The 19,240-nt window shown below is 43.8% G+C and overlaps 2 protein-coding genes across 7 annotated transcripts in view; both read right to left on the bottom strand.

The window, feature by feature from the left end:
* Positions 1-1,228: 1,228 nt before the first annotated feature.
* On the bottom strand, positions 1,229-15,936 carry KLHDC2 (kelch domain containing 2). Of its 5 annotated transcripts, XM_064511805.1 has the most exons (15): positions 15,825-15,905; positions 14,595-14,707; positions 13,891-14,058; positions 12,950-13,029; positions 11,771-11,888; positions 10,289-10,404; positions 7,578-7,659; positions 7,391-7,474; positions 5,217-5,297; positions 5,080-5,138; positions 4,547-4,656; positions 4,015-4,087; positions 3,072-3,159; positions 1,778-1,830; positions 1,229-1,462 (listed from the first exon to the last, which is right to left on the bottom strand). In XM_064511805.1, exons 3-15 carry the CDS (start codon positions 14,044-14,046, stop codon positions 1,339-1,341), a joined length of 1,224 nt encoding a protein of 407 aa, XP_064367875.1. In that variant the 5' UTR covers positions 14,047-14,058; positions 14,595-14,707; positions 15,825-15,905; the 3' UTR covers positions 1,229-1,338. The 5 variants fall into 5 exon arrangements, with proteins under 5 accessions (XP_064367875.1, XP_025973641.1, XP_064367873.1 ...); XM_026117856.2 differs by lacking the exon at positions 14,595-14,707 and having other exon boundaries at positions 15,825-15,936; XM_064511803.1 differs by lacking the exon at positions 14,595-14,707 and having other exon boundaries at positions 13,891-14,089; positions 15,825-15,926.
* Positions 15,937-16,097: 161 nt separating this feature from the next.
* KLHDC1 (kelch domain containing 1) overlaps positions 16,098-19,240 on the bottom strand; it is a 31,562-nt gene continuing 28,419 nt past the window's right edge. For both annotated transcript variants that reach the window (XM_064511800.1, XM_064511801.1), the window contains 3 exons: positions 17,771-17,855; positions 17,396-17,448; positions 16,098-17,087 (listed from right to left, as the gene is read on the bottom strand). In XM_064511800.1, the coding sequence (XP_064367870.1) occupies positions 16,913-17,087; positions 17,396-17,448; positions 17,771-17,855 (313 nt within the window). In that variant the 3' untranslated portion in view covers positions 16,098-16,912. The remainder of the gene's footprint in view (positions 17,088-17,395; positions 17,449-17,770; positions 17,856-19,240) is intronic.

The raw sequence follows: 19,240 nt of genomic DNA, 5'->3' as shown, positions 1-19,240 counted from the left end.
CAGAAAACCTCACCAGAAAAGGCAGGTTTGTTTGTTTGTGTTTTGGCCAAAGCATGTCCCCATTGCCAGGAGCAGAAGTGCAGTTCCAGGTAGACCCATTAATTAGTCCTGCAAGACAGCTGCTGAGGACGATGCAGCCTAGGCCGTACTGTGCTGCGTAACACTTACCCCTCTGGAAAATGATGCAGGAAAGAAGAGCTGGCGCATGAGAGTCAGAATAAAACCCCACTTGCTTTAGCAGTAGACACCACAGGCAGAGATCTGAAACAGCATCTTCACTCTTACAGGCTGCAGGACCCTGAGCACTTACTCCATTCATAGCCCAAACATAAAAAAGGAAGTCAGCACAGGAATTACAATACCGGAGTTATTTTGTTCTAGAAGTCAAAGTCTTTTATTGATTTTTGAGGACAGCTTAAATGTGATTTAACCCACGCCCCCAGCAGCACAGCCTGCTCCTTGTCCCAGCTGTCGCCGGCTGAGGCTGCTGATTCCATGGAGCTGAGTCAATGAAGGCAGCCAACTTCCATGTACCTTTACCAAGATCAAGTCCTCTGGGGCTCAGGCTGCTCCATTCGCAGGTGAGCGCCCCAGGCTGCTGCCGCAGCTGCTCACAGGCTGGAGCACGTTCAGTTACGCTTCTCAGGGCAGAATATCTGCTACCTAAGGTTCACAATTGAAGTTCCACAACATAAGAGTTCCAAAGACAAACTAGAAACAAGCAGGAGTAGTGATGCTTCAACACCTCAAGGCTTAAGACAGTTTAGCTACTCTGATTGATTACGTATAATTTTTTCAAAACCCATTTCTCTGACCTTAAACATTTGTGGCAAACTCTGTTTAGCAGACAGTTTCCTAATGCCATAGACTAAAACAGGCCTGCTCCCTATCACAGCACTCTTCAGCCTAGACTAAAGCAACACTCCTCTTCAATATTGATACTGTGCCTCAGTATTTCCTGCACAACAGCTAGCGTCCACAGATCCTTGCCCAGGGGCTCCATAAACAAGTATTTTCACACGTGCGCACACCCCCTTTTCTTGCTTGGGGCTGGCCCTCGCAAGGTCTTCCAGGTGGCCAAACCCAGAACTAGTTTTAGCTTAAGCATGGGCTACATCTCCACCTGCATTAAATACATTTATTGCAAACATTTTTACACAAAAATAGGTTCTCTCTAGGCCATTCACATGCAACTTAAAGGCAGGAAGCAACTACCTACAACAATAAAGATATTTAATCTATACAAGTTTAATGTTTGCCACACTTGGTAAAATTATTACATCTCTCAGACTTGCTCAGCCATGCACAGCTTGCTCAGCGCCACGTCAGTGCGGCCGCTCAGGAGCCCGAGGTGTTGTTGCTTCCAAACCGCTGATTGACGCTGTGCAGCAAGTGCTTGGGGAGGCAGTTCCAGGAACTGGCCAGCATCTCCTTAAAGCAAATGACTGCTTCGAGGCACAGCCTGGGAGGAAAAAAAAAAAAAAAAGGTCAGTTGTTAGCACAGTTTTGAACAAGTAAGTGCAACAAGACAAGCTAATTCTTTAAAGCTAATTAGCTAGGAGTAATTCCCATCAACTTCAGTGCCAAATGTGTGCTTTATTAAAGCACTCTTGCCATGTCCTCTTGTAACTGGCTGATGCTACTTCAGCTTTTAAGGCGGGGGAGTGGGGGGGGGACGGTTTTGAAGTATCACAGAAACATGAGAAACAGGTCTGCCACTAACTCTGCACTAGTCATTTTAGATGGAGTCAGGAGAGTTTAAAGCTTTCTTTCTTACCTTACAAGAGATCTTGGTTGTAGGGAAAACACAAGTATTTCATTACTGTGAGCCTGAAGATGGGGAAGGAGAGAGAGAGAGGCAGTTGGGTTATGTGGCGTCACGTTATTACAGCACTGAGGAGCCAGAACCGCCAAGGCTCACACACAAGTGGACCCTGGCGAGGAAGACAAACCAGCAGCGCTCCGTGGGCTGCAGGGGCTGATCATGGGGGCTAGACTGAGGTTTGTATAAATCACAAAAGCAGCAAATAAGCTAAATGCAGACTTGCTCACCAAATCCTACCATCTGGGCAGTTAGTTAGGGGCACTCGGGAAACTAGAAGATGTTTTAAAAAAAAACACAAAGCTCTGCTGTGTACAAGCAGCTGGGGCAGTAAGAGGGGGACGGGCACAGAAAGGCGCCAGGCTCACGTGCTCGCCCCGAGCAGCATCTGTTGCTGCCAGACTGGGCTGGAGCCTTGGTCTGGCCTGCGCGGGCTGGAGCCTGCCGGCAGCACGCGGATCAGCCCGGGGCTGTGCCAGCCCCTGTCCCAGCTCCGGCCACAGCCAACAGCCGAGCTGAGGGGAGACGAGTGCCAGCATCTGCCGGCGCCTCTGCCGAATGTTCACATTCCCCCTCAGTGATCTGCACGCGAAGGACTTTGATACAGGGACTAGGTTCAGCAGCTGCTGGTGGCATCTTTTACATCTGCTCCTCGAACGCACATAAACTGTCAGTCCTGCGAACACAGTGCCAGAGCTCGGCTGCCTGCGGCACAAAGAAGTATCTTTTGTTCGCCACCGGCCAGGTCCAGCTGATGTCTGCTAGTTCCTACACAGAAAGACACTGCCCCGCTTGTTCCTATTTACCCTTTCCAGCCAACTGGCTGTTCTACAGACATCAGCCCCCCCCCCATCCTGGCTACTCTTGGCTGAGGAGACCCCTCTCTGCAGCCAGGCCTCCTTGTAGGCCTTGCAGTGAAGAAGTGACTTTGGGAGGGGCTCCCTGAAAGCACCCCTGGGAGAAGCACAGTGCAAAGCTAAAGGAGTCGTTGGGGAGAGGAACAGGCTCCGAGTGAGATGTGGATGTGAGGGAGAACAAGTCATAGTTTGCCTGAGTAATGAATAATGACCTGGTTTCTAGAAAAGCAGCAAAACATTTCCCCTTCGAGCTCTGTTTATGCTCCTTCACCAGTCCTCACTAGATCACACTGCTGGCTCCCAGCGTTTCCCATTTGCTGGGGCGATAGCCGCCATGGCTCCCTCAGGAAGGGCCGGGCTGCACAGGAAGGGAAAGCTCAAAATAAACTTACAGCTTTAGAATGAGCAAGTAAATTGTTGGCACAGCCTCCGAAGACGATCACCTCTCCCTCTTCGCTTGCACAAGCTGTGTGCCACAACCTGGAAACAGAAGTCAACGCTACATTAACCAAAAAAACCCACCCACCCAAAAACACAGGTTTGGGCTTTGGATTTGAAGTTAACACACACAGTTTGCCTTTCACCAGTACACTACAAAGCTGACTAATTCAGCAGGAGTTTATGCTCACAGAAGGAAAATTCTTAGCCAGCAAATCATGGGCTGTGTAAGCTGCCCCAATTAGAGCAGGGCTGCGGAGCTGTGGGGCTCAGCAACACGCTGCCTGCAAGCACAGGCATGCGTGAAATCAGCAGGCCTGTTCTGTCACTTCTGGAGAAAGCAACAATTTGCTTGCACAAACTTCACTTTCATATCCCAGCTGAGTCATACCACACAGCTGAAGGAACATCGGCAGATTTTTATCCAACAATACAGCTGTGTGAAACTTGTAGAAATCACTTCTCTCACACATGTATCCAGTTTCTCTAATCTACAGACACATAGGTTGGTGGAAACCTCCCTGTGTCCAGAGTTTTGCTGGCAGAGCAAGAATACACAGGTTAAAGCATTAAGCTCTTGTGCTGGCATTCATAGCTCATGGGCCTCTGCAGGCAGCAGATAAAACCCTAAATCCCCATCTGCGTTTCCTGCTGTTTCCCAAACGAAGCATTAAGTTATATGCTATCTCCAGCACCAGTCATACAGTGGTATTAATCTTGACTCTGTGCTTGCATTCAATACATCAGCACTTCTGGGGTAGAAACTGCTAATTCAAGGTATCGTATTGTTAAAAAAAATGAGTGGTGTAAAGAGGAATGTGTGTTGTTCCCCTGTCATGCCAACAGGAACGGTCCCCCCACTAGCTTTTTACGTTTCCATGAAAGCATACACCTTACCTTGGTTTTTCAGAATAGTTATGCTCAAACTGTATCCACTCATTCTTGCTGATACAATAAATCCAAGCATCACCTAAAAACAACCAAAATCCCAAATACAAACAGTATTCCGTTAGTTCTTTCATATTTGTTGGAACAAGTATGTGCTCTGGTATCGCTGCTATCAATTAAATCTAGCTTTTCAGGACAAAACCTACAAAACTTAGTGCTGGCTATATGAAAACAGGCCTTAAGCAGTGGCTTACAGGAGCAAAGTAAGGAGGGGAACATGGAGAACTGTAAAGCTCTTCCTACTTGCAATTTGCATTAGATGCATTTTTAGAGCACCTTAAATTCTAGAAATAGTAATAACTCAACACATTCAGTGACTCCTACGGTGTCAGTTTAGCTGCTGTCCCTGAGGAGTTGAATGACATGAGCGCACAGAAGGAACGTAGAAAGAATTTAAGGTGACCCATGCAATAACCCGAGCTTCTGCGCACAATGGTTTAAGAAAACAAAGATAGCATAAAATCCTTTTGGAATGACTTACTTAGGGGCTGCTTGTCAGTGGTAAATCCTCCGAAGAGAAAGAGATGATCTGAGGAAATTGGCGTTAAAGAATGCCACGATCGGCCTACTGGGCAAATGCCTTGCGTGATTCTGTATTTAAATAAGAGCATCACAAGTTACAGATATGCTACAGTAAAATGTTGCTGTTTTTGCCTGCTCTGATTATTTTCAGATATTTGAATCATATGAGACTGTACTCTGCACAGCTTGTGACCCAAAAGCAATTAATTTCTTTAGAATGGCAAAAGGTAGTTCACTGCAGAGACCACACCAACCCCGTGAAGCCAGCCTAAAACACTCTAGACAGAGCAGAGTTTTGCTCATATTGATACAATTCCTCACAGCAACCAGGTTAGGAGGATCATTTCTACTTGAGTTTACTATGTCTCATTAGAATGATTAGAATTAACAACCTCCCCACCCCCCAAAACACACACACTAACCCCCCTTCAAATCTTCATATGCAATTACATACTGCTTTAAAAACAAAAGAGCTCAAGTTTTAGTACCTACATTTCATTCCACTCCCATGTATCCAGATTTAGATAGTAAAGATCATTCATTCTGGACTCCTACAATAAAGCAGATGATAGTTGAAACATGCTGTTTGGGTTTCAGTAACACACTGCTAAACTGGGCTGGGGTCTTACTCTGTATCTGCCACCAAACACGTAGCCTCTGTTCCCAACTGTAGCACAGGCATGAGCTGCTCGTGGTGATGGAGTTTTACCCTGGGAAAAGAAAATGTGAAATAGGAAGGCAAGTTCATTTGATACATTACCAGAAGATGTAGTAACAGCAGAAAGGAAAATGCCATTTCATCAGAAACCTGCAGCGAATGCAGTAAAGAGAGGAGCTGGGCTGAACATGCCCATCGCGCGCACGAAGCAGCGGGGCTGCGGCCCACCGGGTGCCCTGGCAGGCGTGGTGCTACGTCGGGCGCAGCAGACCAGGGCTGCGCCCCTCAGACCTCCTGGCAAGTGCACCCGGGAGTCACGGTCCAGGTACGCGAGATCTCAGAGATCCACAAACTCAGCCACCCAAAGGGATGAAAAGCTGAACTAAAGTGAGATTTACAGTGGCTAAGCAGCAGGGTGTGAAAAAACATCCAGTTAAGTCACTCTGTGTGCAGAAACTTGTTTTCATTGATGAACAGAAGATCAGAAAATGGACTAAGGAAGGCTTTTTCTTCCCCTTTTCAAGTGACAAGCTATAAATTCTGCTTTTAGAAGAGGGCTCAGACAGTCACAGAAAACCTCAGACTGAAAATGAGACAATGAGATAATGAGCCATTAAACAGTATTTTTCTTAGAGCTGCTTCCAAGATATTTGAGATCTGCATGTATTAAGACGAAAGAATTTTTCAGTAATCCGAACAACAGGTTTCTTATCTCAGATTTCATTTCCTCCATCTCTGTGGCAGTATAATTCCATTCGTCTCTTTCTCAATACTTCTGGGACATTTCAAATGGTGTCTACTTGCAATTACAACATACAGTTTTGTGTTTTGTTTCTACCACAATCCAGCAGCCAAGTGAAACATGCCAGTGTCACACAGCAGCGAGGCTGACAGGAGACTATATATCTCTCCAAGCTCCCCGTGAGAACAAAGCCACTGAAGCATGAAGGAAAGCAGGTCAATAGGAAAAAAAGACGATGACGAGAGAAAGACAAAAGCAAAACAAAAGGCTAGTTTCTCAGTTTTAGAAAGGGGAGAGGGCCTGGGGAATGGTTTTAATTCAGTTAAAAGGGGTCTCAAAAATGCTGTTCAATAAGCAAGCCAGTAATTTTTACTTCTAGGGGAAGTTTCGGGCTAGTTCCACTGACATTGTTTCAAACTCGCCTCTTTGGTCTTTCCCCTTCAAGCATCTCGTGGGGAAGACTGCAAACACAAGCTAACGACACCTCACAGAATCAACACACGGGAGACAAATAAAAATGCAGCCATAGTTGTTGAGGAAGCAAGGTACAGGGAACTAAGGCAGCTTGCTCTGAAGCGTGAGAAGGGAAGAGAACCCAAGTCCTAGCTTTAGCTCTTGGCTAGGTTTCCTCCTGTGGTTAGATCAGACAGACTGCACGTCCCAGGAGGGAAGTCGGAATAGCAGAAATGAGCAATGCTGCAGACAGAGAGCGGCACTCAGTAATCAGTCAGTGATTCATCCCACGGAGAAAACGAACTTAGCAAGCGCCACAGTGACAAGATCAGCTCCACATGGTCCATTTACTCCAGGATCCTGTCTGCTGACCCAGTGAGGCATTTCGCATGTCTCCTGCTAGCTAGCACTAGGCATTTCAGAGAGCTCTTGCATCTTTTGCAACTCCTGATATTCAGGAACTGGTTCATATCCTGAAGAAGGCAGGATCAAGGGGCACCTGACAACTGCTCGCTCAGCAGTTAAAGACTGGTGGCATGTAAACAAGGCTGCAGGGTAGAGCAGGAAAGCAGAAAAAGAAAAAATTATTCTGGGTGTCTGTATATGCTTCCTGCTTGGTTAACCACCTCTGCTAGAAGAATGGCAGGAAGACACAGACTAGGGATACAACAGGCTGAGACAGCCTCACACTGCGAGTTGACTGAACACCCAGCCCTGGCACACACAACATCCACGGCCCAAGGCCGCTGCTGCTGCAACAGACAACTGCAAACAGCCCATGGCTACGGGCAGAGGCCATTTTATCAGCAATCTCTTCTACGTTACCACAGATTAAAGCAATGAACCCAGGCCTAGCAGAGTCACGCTTATTTTTATAGAGACATGGCAGACAATGCACACATTTCCAAAGAGCTCCAACTTAAAATAACTGACACAAAAATAGTAATTACCGTAGTTATAGGCTGGCTCCAAGTAAAAGTTTCAGTGTCCAGAACGTGTACATGGTCATTCCACCCTCTAGGAAGACCTGAATTCTTTAAAAATATTCAACAAGAAACAAGTTTTAATAATCATGAATCAAATATTAGATTTGAAGTTTAAATAGAAATTATTTCAAGGTGGGAAAAGTTTGCTTACCCAAAAGGAGGTTTCATCAAATTCAAAAGTTCCCCGTTGTTTCCCTTCAGGAAAATAACCATAGCCTCCAAAAAATATTAGCCTGAAACAGAAGTGCATCAAGATCTATTAGAAATATTATCACATTTATTGCTACAAATTAAAGCTATGTAAAGGCTGTACTCAAACGGAAGACAGAAAAACCAGGGAAGCCCCTTTGGCTTCACTACTTCTAATATGTCTACAATGCAAGTTATCCAGGTGTGGAGCCCTATGCCTTGCCTCAAGCATCCTACCACTCACATTAAATCCCTCTGTAGCTCTTTCCCAGGCCTCAGGCTCTAGAGCTTTACTCTGGCCCCAAGCGTGAAGCTGTGGGGCCTGCTGCTTGATCACTGTGCTCAAACCGTCGCTATTGGGGCTCCCACACGGCAGCCACTGGTGTTTGTTCCTGCAGTTTCCTGCCTCCGCCCTTTCCAAGCCCTTTGCACGTTTTCCCTGAGCCCAAAATACGGGTGTACGGACACTGCTGTAAAAAGCAAAGGGAAAGCACATGGGGTGCAGGTGAAACGAATACCAGGCAGGGCAGTCAGAGAAGAGAGGAAAGTCACTGAACAGGCGTCCAAAAACGAGAGGACTGAAAGGGAAAGCTCGAGTGCCCGTTCTCAGCAGCTCTGCACAGGTTCCTGCACTAAATCCACGCGCAAGTCCCTCTGCTACCAGCACCTGCACGGCCCCACACATGCACTTGCCTGAAAGCAAGGGTTTGTACACTTTTCTGCTCTCCCCGTGGTACTGGCACAGCCTGAGGACTGCCCAGCACCCAGAGCCGTCAGCACTTCCCAAAAGACTGATGTCTCAAGGAACCGGCTGCCTGGGTGCAAACCTGGGCACGGTCACTGCGGAGCCGCGCGCTGCCTGCGTGGGGCCGGCAGGGCAGCACGCCAGGAGACCGAGCTGAGGGACGCCACAGGCAGCAACCCCTCTACTGCTGAAGCTGCCCAGAAAGGGTTTTGTTTTGTTGTTTTGGTTAGGAAAGACTTTTCTCTTTGCACTTGCATTTTGTTTCAAAGCCTGAAGAGCAGTTACTGTGAGCAATCAGCCACTTATCTGATTTTACTGCTCTTTTTGTCTCTTAAAATGTAATTTACATTTAATGTTTGTGGTTCAGTGCTTATTAGAAAGGAATGGCATGGTTTTGCCAGAAAGCTTTATTAAATTATGAGATAACAGGAAACTATCTGCACCACCTAGCTGAGTGCAAGCCCACAACTCCAGTCTAGCACAGGTTTACATCTAAAGTGATTCTCAAGAGGCAAAAAAAGAACAAAACCAAAAAACCCCTCAGCCTTCCAACAACGAGGCAACAAAATTCACCACACAGCAAGTATCGTAACAACGAGCTTTCTCTCCACGTCGAGAATCTGCAAAGCAGCATCACAGGCACTTTCCAGCCTTCCATGAGTCTGTACACTGAATGCCACAGAACGCATAGCGCGCAAAGCAGCGCAGGCACCTTAGCCAGTTATACACAAAAAATCACCACACATGACCCAGACACGAGCACATCCGGCATCCCTGATTCCCTCTGCCTCAGGGGAGCCGGACTGGATACAACCGAGACCAGCTGTATTAACAGGCAGCAGATGCCTGTGCTGTCTACGTAAGGCTCTGCAAGTAATAGCTTGAAAAATTCCCCAACGTAACAGTAAGAACCTGTAACCTTGCCAGTTGTGACCAAAGCCAGGAACCCTCCGAGCGGCCTGCCCTAGGCAGGCACCCCAAGGACAGAGCCGAAAGCCCCTGCCCTCCCCTGAGATAATTCACTTCCACAGCTCTTGAGCAGCTGGGACAGCAAGCGCGTGGAAGCGGGAAACTACCCACAACGAGGGCTTTCCTCAGTCTATCCTACAGTGCCAAAGGCTGGAACAAGCTCATCACGCAGCTCCCTCTCCAGGAGGCTAGCACTGCCCTAGCCAAACAAGGGGGCAAGGCAGCAGCAATATTTTGCACATCAGCTCATCCAGCTTCAACACCTTATCTTCATCCTCCTCATCTTTTCCAAGGTTTGAAATGCCAAAAGGCCTTCTGGCATGTCTTGGACACTGTCCCAACATATTAAATCGGGTAACATCAACAGCAGTTCATCTAACACATTCCTTGTTTTGCGTAACTAGCACAAACATACCGAACTAAGCATGTGAAAAAGCCATATGCAATTTGAAATTAAAACGGCTTCCCATTCTTGACCTATCAAAGAAATGCAAGCTGTCTCACAAGACACGACCAAAAGATTGCATTTTGCGTGGTACCAGGAATTCCAGGATAGGTTTATATGAAGATTAATTCCAGATGCAATTGCTAAGAGGAATGAGGCTGATACAAGCAACCAGGATGCAGTATCTTTAAAGTAATGCCCTGAGAATGTGGAGGATTTGCCTTTAACGGGTCTATATTTTGGACTGTGACTCACATGGATATTTTGCAGATTACACATACCCAAATTAGGAGTGAGATTTTTCATTTATCAAAGGTTAAAGGACTGAACAGTTTTAAAGGGCTAGCTGGGGAACAGATCCAGCATTTTCCTGAAGCACGTATGTGCTGCAGCCAAAAAGTCCTTCGGCAGTTTTTGCTCAAACAAAAAGACACAACAATGACAAGACTAAGAGTGATTAAAAGCAAACACACGCGCAAGGATAGCTGTGCTGACTTCATTACTGGAGCCTTACTTGTTTTTGTAAACCCAAACGCCAAGTTTGTCCTTTGATGAAGGGGGGACCCCCTGACATTCTACTCTGACCCACTGCAGCACTTTGTCCGTGGATCTGGAATTTAACATGTAGAACTGTAGAAAATAAAAAGATTTTTTTACCCACACAGTTAGCTTAAAGCTTAAGTCTGATTGATGTTAATGTATTAACTTTTAACTAGCATGTATTGGCAGAGAAGTACTTTAAAAGCTCTTTTCCTAACTACACAGAACACTGGCAGTGTTTTGTACAAAACATGGAGCCAAAGATCCTTATTATTTTGCAGACTCCAGCCCACAATACTCTTTCACAAAAACAAGAGAACTATGGACACCGAGTTTTACCACCTGGAAGCTGAAATGGGATAAAATGAAGATGTAGCAATTGTAAGCAAAGTAGCAATTGTCTTACAATAAACAAATCTGATTCAAGAAAAATGTTTTTTCATGGTATCAACCCTTCTTTGCACCTTACACCATTTTTACATTGAAAGAAACAGCTGATACAGATATATAAAGTAACAGAAATGTAGCAGTTCCACTAACAGGAAGAGAGCAAGTCACACTTTATAAATTTAGTTTGCTTCAGACTGTGTGCAAGCATTGCCCCAGGTTACTTTCAGTTTATATTTAAAAGCGAGGCCAGAACTATTTAATTTAAACCACAATTTCAGAATATGGTAGAATACTCTCAGAAACTCCAGAAAAGAGTAACATTTCAAACAACCACAGAGCAGTTACAAATCACCTCCTGATCTTATTTCAGTGAACTCCAGAAACACCCAGTTTTCAAAAAAAGTAAACTCAAAAGCACCAAAGCAATACAGTGGACAGGGTGAACTGCTCTAGAACAACTGTAGCCAGAACAAATAGGCCGTGGTGCTTTTCAGTGGTGTAAAGCTACTGGGGTACAATCGTCGTGTGAAATGATGCAGAGCTGAAGGTTTACACGTTTTCCAAACTTCACATGATCTGACCTGCCGCAAAGAAACTAATACACTGAACTGGTGAGTCAGCCAGCTAATCACCTGCATGAAAACAATGCAAGTGGTAAACACTGTATTTTGTTAGTCAAAACCTCTTTGGCAAGCACAAAAAGAACACAGCTTCAGTTAGTTCAAATTCGGGGAAGCTGCTGAGAGGATGAGAAAGCTGGTTATCTGCTTCCAAGAAATACAGATATAGTCAGTAGATGAAAGTATTATATTGCAGAAGCTATAGAGGACACAGTGATGGGATACACGTTCAGCATCTCCCATTATTAATATTTCAGCTCTGAAAGGAGATCCAACCTGTCCTGCCATTCAGAAGAAAATGCTCTTGTGATTTGTTAAGATGATGCATTTGCTCTGAATGGATTTTAATGAACTGAAAAGTCCATCTCTGTGTTTTACAAAACGGAATCAAAACCTAATGAAGAGAAACTTATTTGTGAAGAAGGATTTATCTTTAAATTACTGACCTTGTTTGTATTGCCACGTGCATGATGTCCTCCGAATAGGTACACCACTCTGTCTACACACACAGCACAGCTTCCAGACATGGAAGGTGGAACATCTCCCTCCGTTTTACTTTTCTTCCTAGAAGCAGAGTTAAAATTATTTTATCTGATAAAAACGACTTTGTCTGGAGCGGAAGTTTTTAAAGTTACCTGTATGTTTTTAATTATGACAGGTCTTTGTGGACCATTCAGTTATGAGTTTTTGATGCCCTTGTAGATGCAACAATTTAAAATACTAGAGAAATATTTCAGGGGTAGGTGGGGAACAGGTAATTTTAGTTAATGCACTTTTAATGGGGGAGGAATCCTGTGTGCCCAGATCAGGAGTTTGATATACCTTTTGCATTCCTGAAAATTCCAGAAAGATCCCCAGGCAAAGATGACACACCTGCGTAAGCTGAAGGGTTTTGTTTTGCTACTTATTTCAATGTTTTGTAAATATTATAACCACAAAGAGGAGCTTCCATTCCATGCTCAAGGCTCTCCTCAGCCACAGTGACAACTGCAAAGCAGTGCTGAACTTGCACTTTAAAGAGCTGAGAGGACTAAGCTTGGCCATGCAAGGCCCTAGCTATCTACAAAATTGCAGTGTTGGGCTCCCTTTCCTTGCACTATTAGGTACACAGGTTTCACACAACTTCCATGTTCCTAGCGGTCTAAGAGACCACAGTAGTTTCCTCAGTTGCATAAACATTTAAAAACAACTGCTTAAAATGATAATAAACTAAAACTCAATGTTGGTTCTCTCACTCATGTACCACTGTAATCACAAGTGGTACAAATGCACTTTACAGAAACTGTATCCTGTACCAGGCATCCCAAAACACTTCATATTGGTGATCGTGTGATCCACAACTCCTGTGATTCCTGGAGGGGCTGCCTGCCTAAGTTGCATCTCCTACTTCACCTACCTCATCCTTGTGAAAAAATATATTCATAGTTTTTACAGTAAAAAGAAAGCCTTGGAAATATTTTACACCTTTATGTAACAGTTTGTCAGGTGGGAACACAGAGGCCAGACAAGTCTCTAGAGACTACCACCACCCTGTCCACAGATCCTCAGTGTGGTTTCTGTATCAATTTGAGAATTTCTCATTTTTTCCATAAAGTGAAAATTAATAAATTAATTTTTTACTGTACCATCTTCCAGTTTCCATGTTGTAGATCCATATTTCATCTCTAGGCAGATAGAAGTCATAAAATCCCCTAACTTGGGCATTCTGCAGAACAGTACAGAAAAGGCAATATTAGAAGGATGCTTGACATACTGAATTGCAAGCTCCTGTGAATGTTTACACCCCCTCAGAGATCTAACTGTGGAAAAGAAAACAGCAGGAGCAGCGCCTGCTGCACTCCTGTACCTCTCACTTGCAGAGCAGCCCTTGGAGAGCAGGAATGCTCTTTTAGCATCTGCTAAAAGACCAGACAAGCTTCCAGCAGAGCCAGAGACTGGCATCTATGAAAGGGAGTTAAACCTTCCTTTCATACCCCAAGCAGGATAACCAGGGTAAATAAATGAGCCACAATTTTCTTTTCAATTCCCCCAGCCCCTGCATGACACTAGCAGAACAATACCAAAGTTTTACTTTGAGCTACCAACTTATCTACTGAGTTCACTATCAAATAAAAATAAGTTCACCTTCATTCTTGGCGAAGTCTTAAAATGGCTTGGTTCTGCTTGAAGTGCACGTGCACCCCAGCATGATAAACACCCAACCCATGATCATTAGCCTACAAAATATACTTGTGCTAACAACACTGTAAATAAAAGCGCAATTTTGCATAGTCTGCATTTCAAATCACAGAGTATTTCCTTCTCTTCTAACAGAAACAACAGTTGAGAAAGGCAAACAACACCTGCATCCCAAAAAGTTATGTTTGCCAAGACCTGTATTTAACACTCACGATTATTTCATCATTTCAGAACTCTTAAATGTCACATTCTAATTTGTTAACTGGAAAATCTTTTTTTTTTTCCCAAGGCAGAGATAATTTTACAGCGTCACTCCCAAACTACCGGGACATATTTCCAGCACCACAGGCGGCAGAAGGCTTACTTAGCAGGGAGAGGAAGAGCATACCTTATAGCCTCCCCAGACGTACATGCAGCGGCCGTCAGTGACTGCCACGTGCCCGCTGCGCTCGGCAGGGCTGTCGTTCTCCAGCTGCTCAAAGTTGTCCTCAGCTGGAGCTGGGAGCTCTTCATCTGCCTGCAGGTCTTCGTTATCATCAGCCATTTCGATACAGTGCTACGTGCACAGAATAACACACAGGATGGAGCTTTGAAAACCAGCAGGGGAAACCACCAGAGGGAAAAAAAAAGAAAAAGAAACTACACACTGTTGCTTCTTTCATAATGATGTTTCAGTGGAAGAAGTCATGACATGAGTCAAGAAAGTTTCAGATGGGGATTCCTGAGCTCTGTATAATTTACAATGGTTTCGGTTGCCAGTTTTAGCAGAGGTCTCCTTTTGTGGTTTTTGGAGGTGGGTTTTTTTTCTTTTAAAACACTTAGCTATGAATTGATGAACAAAAAAGCTCTGCACAGAGGTAACAACATACAATGCAGTAAATTTAAAGGCTTTGTCTACGCTATGGTTTTCACAAAAGCCTTTGCTCCTACAGCTTTTCAGGCAACGTCCCTTTGGGCTGCCTTAGTGAAATCTCCCACACACAAACTGTCCCAAAGCCAGCAACTCTGGGCAACGTTACCTCAAGTCAAAAACAAAGCAAAGCTGCCCGTGCCAAATCATGCTGGCACAGAGGAGGCCCAAACTTAACGTACCCTGGAAAGAAGGATGTGTACCCGGGGTAGGTAAGCGCAGCTTCCCCAGCAGAGCTCTGTTACGTGAGCCAGGCCATGCTGTCACAGGGGTCAGCGGTAATTCAAAGCCCCAACTGTGGGAGGAACCCAGCCAGGAGAAGAAGCTGAACTCAGCCCTGCCAGGTCACCCTGCAAGCTGTCTGTACACTCTGCCTCAGTCTGCAAGCGAGCAGAGAAACCCCTGGAAAGCCACTGTTACTTTCCACTTGTGAGCCACTCCCCAAGTTCCCTTCTGCTCCTACTTTTCGTAGGCGTATGACTTAAAGCTGTCACCATACAAAGATTTTCATATCCAGATTAAAAGGTTGGGAAAGTTGGACAGCCCACGCCAGAGTTTTGTGTGACGAGGCAAAGAAACAGAAAGGAAAAGGACCTTAGCGAGACTCCCAAACCCCACACTCAACAAGATCAAGAACATCTACACCAACTCTGGCAGATTTTCACTTAATTTTTCTTTGAAGCTCCAGTGAAGGACACACCACACCACACCACACCACTCTGGACAGATAATTCTTCCTTTGAAAATTTTCCTCATACCTCAGTAAAATCTGTTTTGCTTTATATTCAGCAGATTTTTACTGACCTCTTCCCAGTGATCACTTTTTTTTTTAATGACATTCTACCACATATTGGACAACTCTTGCTCTCATCTTTTTTTTTTCTTTTGTACTAAAATACTTCTGCCCTCACAAGTCACTGCAAGCCCCAAGCCCTTTAGGACTCTCTTCAGGTTGCCCATGCTCTTCCTCGCGATGCCCGGACATGCCAGCAGCGGCTTCCTTAGCGTTCAGGGAGGCCGGATAAGCTTGTAACACACGACACGATTTTAGCAACAGCTGCGCAGGGCTGGAGCAACCCACGGTCACAGCACCTTTCAGAGCCGTTAACACCCCCCCCGCACACACACGCACAGTCGTTCTTGTCTTCTGTTGGGGTCTGAAGCTCGCCCCCACCCCCGTGCCCCAAACACGCACCCCCTCCCTCGGGCCTACTTTACCTCACGCACTCCTCGCCCCGCGCGGCAAGGCCCGGCCCCCCCGCGGCCCCTGGGAGCCGCCGCAGCTGCCCCTAACGATCACCGGGAGCGGGGCAGGAGGGAGCCGAGCCGAGCCGGGGCCGCCCCCCACGCCGGGGCCCCCCGGAACCCCCCGCCCCCGCGAGCGCCGAGCCGCCACCGCCCCCTCGCCTCACCTCAGCGGGCCGCGCGCAGCGTCAACATCCGCCGCGGGGAGCCGCTTCCGGCAGCTCCGCGCATGCGCCGCCTCACGGCCGCGCGCATGCACCGCCCCGGCCGGTGTCACCCGCAGCGAGGGGGCGGGGCCGCCCGCGGGATTCCTCCCCCCCGCCTCCCCCCGCGAATTTCCCCTTAATGCTGTAAATTTGCTCCTAAGCCTCCTTCCCCTGCTCTACATGTAGGTTTTGCAGATTATAAAAGTAGCAAAAACTAGTCAAAATTGGCCTCTGTTCAACCCTCTATAAAATTTTAATGACTGCGCTCTCGTTAACTAAATATTTGAAACAGAAAAATAGCAAGTACTACATGTGCTCTTTTGTAACAATAAATAAGCATAATCTTTTAAAAACAAGAATTAAATAGAAACTTTACACATTCAAAATACAATATACAACCTATTTTAAGAACGACTCATTGATTACAGAAACACAGTGAACCCATACGAACTGCAGGTAAGCTTCCACACACAGCCTGTAATGCTGCTCATCACAGCTTTTTCTTCAAGGTCTACAGTTAAGCTTACTGATTTTCTACTTTGAGCAAAACGACTGGCTCTTAGCATCTAATCAAACAACAGAATTTGGCAGAATCAAGTAATAGGATTTGGAATTGTATTAGCAAATTAGTTGTCTTTCTGAACAAAGGCAAGTGTGAACCTTCCAAAGATACTGTGCTGAACTAATATCATCTGTTCAGAAATGCAGATGTGGTAAGGCTGTAATAAGATTTTAGACTTAAGCCATATTTTATCAAACTGAAAACATTTTATATCATCTGTCACCTACAAAAAGAACAACTTTTATGGACTCTCTCATTAAGACCACAATAGCAGAAGTTAACAATATATACAAATTAAGTTTCATCAGTTTTCTATAATGCAGAAAACAAAAGAGATTTCCATAAAAAGGATTTCTTTGTTCTCAAACTTCACTTAGAAACTCAGCGTAACATACAGTTGTTCTGTAGCATTAGTAAAGTTCACTAACAAAAGACTTTGCTGTACACTGTAAATAAACAAAGTGTTCAACAGTTTGGTTGCCATTGTTCATGTAGTATTTAGTTGACCTTGTCTTTCAGTTTCAGCTTTTTTCTCTTGCCGGTGGTTAACTGCAGCCCAAAAAGTTATTTTTTTCAGCACCTGCTGCAGAAGTTTGGATGGCAAGCATGGTATTTGATTCTTCAGGAGGGCTGCATTTTTACCAATGCAGTCAAGACACAACCTGGAGGGGAAAAAAAAAAAAGTCAATGGCCTATATCCTGAAGATAAAACAACGACACCTGTAAAAATTTCTTGTGATAATGTTAATGATGTGTTGTTAATAATATGCAGAAGAAAGCATAATAATACACACTGCCTTTGGTTTAAATGCTAAGTATTGTCATACATTGCACATTTCAAGTATTTACTGAGATAGTAATTTTCTAACTTACCTGCCTATGCAAGAGTAAATGATTAAAAACCTCTGTGTAAAAACATAGTACTATAATAGTTTACAATAGACTCTTTGTGCCAATAACCTCAACTCACCTGAGGAGTGAATAAGGCTGAGTCTGAAATATCAGCAAATCACTGCAGTGACCCTGGTCAAGACAAAAAAAGAACCATGAAGATTACTAAGATAACAGCTCATTTCAGAAATACTGCTGTCCATTAACTGGATTAATGTAGCATTTATACATACATAATTTAAAAGTTAATATTTAAACAGTCGTTTTATAAAGAATCTGAATAGCAAACTCCTTTCTACGAGCCTAACAAACGCAGAGAAAAACCTGCATAAATCGCCTTTCAAAAATACCTAAGATCACATCTTCACACCAGCCTTGATGATCTCAGCAATTACATTAATTATTTTAATTTTAATTATTATAGTTCTAGGAATTCATTATTAAGTTTACTGACTGTATCCATAAAATGCAAGTCATCTTTGCTTCCACCAAACACCATCACTTCTCCTTCTTTTCCAAGGCAGGCTGTATGCCACAGTCTGGAAATAAAATTACAAATAGACTTAGCGACCAAATAACAACAAAAAGCAATTGTGTATTATCAGCAAAACAAATCTAAAAACCTAAATGTTTTAAGGGGTGCAGGGAAGCAGTATATTTACTTGAATATTAACCTCATTCACCTCACATAATCTTCCTCTATTTTTCATATTGAAGTTTCTTTTCAAATAACTCTTTTGTTACAAGGATATAAGTTCCTTTTAATTAAAATGGAAAGGTCACTTCTCTAAATCGTATGATTCCATTACTTATGCACAGAGATGTGAAGTCTTATTGATCTCACTCTACTTACCAAGAGGAATTTTACAATTTTAAATCGTTTATTTTACAAGTTGCTCTGTGAACTGCAGAAACAATACAGTTTTTTTTTAATGAATTTTTGTCTCAAAGACCTTCCATTCTTTGCTGTCTAATAAGTACTGAGCGCTCACTGGAGTAAAGTGATCAGAGAGTCTCTCTTTTCTGCTTAGCCATTTATTTGCACGGAATTTGTGGGGGATTATCACTGAGGTTTCTATTTCTTCGTCAAATATTACTGAAATGGGTCAATTGATTCAAAAGATACATGGGAAGGAGAGGCAGACACATACCCACACAGAGCACCTTCATGTAAACCTTATTACTTAGAAAACTAAGACAAATGTGATTATTTCAAAAGCTTTCAATGCTAAAAATAACACCTAAAATATTATTCACTTCTTTTAACAATATAAAAGAGCAACATGACTATCCAATTTATGAGAATTTTGTTGAATGATTAAGTTTCATACAGACCTATATGTATATAGGCAACTATTTGACTTACAAGTAATACAGTTATATATACTTTGGCTTATTTATAAATACTTCAACAAAATCTTACGGTGGAATTTTTTTTTTTAATAACTATACAGAATAAGTTTTGCCAGAAATGGCTTTTTTTTTTATTTCCACTATTTAATTAATAACTATAATAACCAATGGATTTAAGATTGTGGGCTTTTTAGCACTGACTCTTATCCCTGAACACTAGGATGTGCAGTTCAGAACACAGGTTCTTCTGCATCAGTTTTACGCTTCTCCGAAAGATTCATGTAGATCATTTTCTGTGCATGACAATTTCTTAAATCATGCCCACAAGTAATTGTGTTCTGCCTATAAAAGCAGACAGTATAAACAAAAAAATAATTTGTATAATCTTGCTTTAGCAACAATTCAGCTACTTCAGTAGCTACAATTTGCTAGATTTACTTTTTATTATTAGCAGATCAAAATCTATTACTTTTCTACTGGTGTATCACCACTGAAGTATATCACAGGATGATTATCACCACAGAGCTATGGCCTCTTCTGTTTACATAACCAAAATAACATGCACAACTAA

Source organism: Dromaius novaehollandiae, chromosome 5 (genome assembly GCF_036370855.1).
Source record: "Dromaius novaehollandiae isolate bDroNov1 chromosome 5, bDroNov1.hap1, whole genome shotgun sequence".
Taxonomy (NCBI): domain Eukaryota; kingdom Metazoa; phylum Chordata; class Aves; order Casuariiformes; family Dromaiidae; genus Dromaius; species Dromaius novaehollandiae.
The sequence above is the reverse complement of the archived record's forward strand: the minus strand, read 5'-3'. Positions and strand labels throughout refer to the sequence as shown.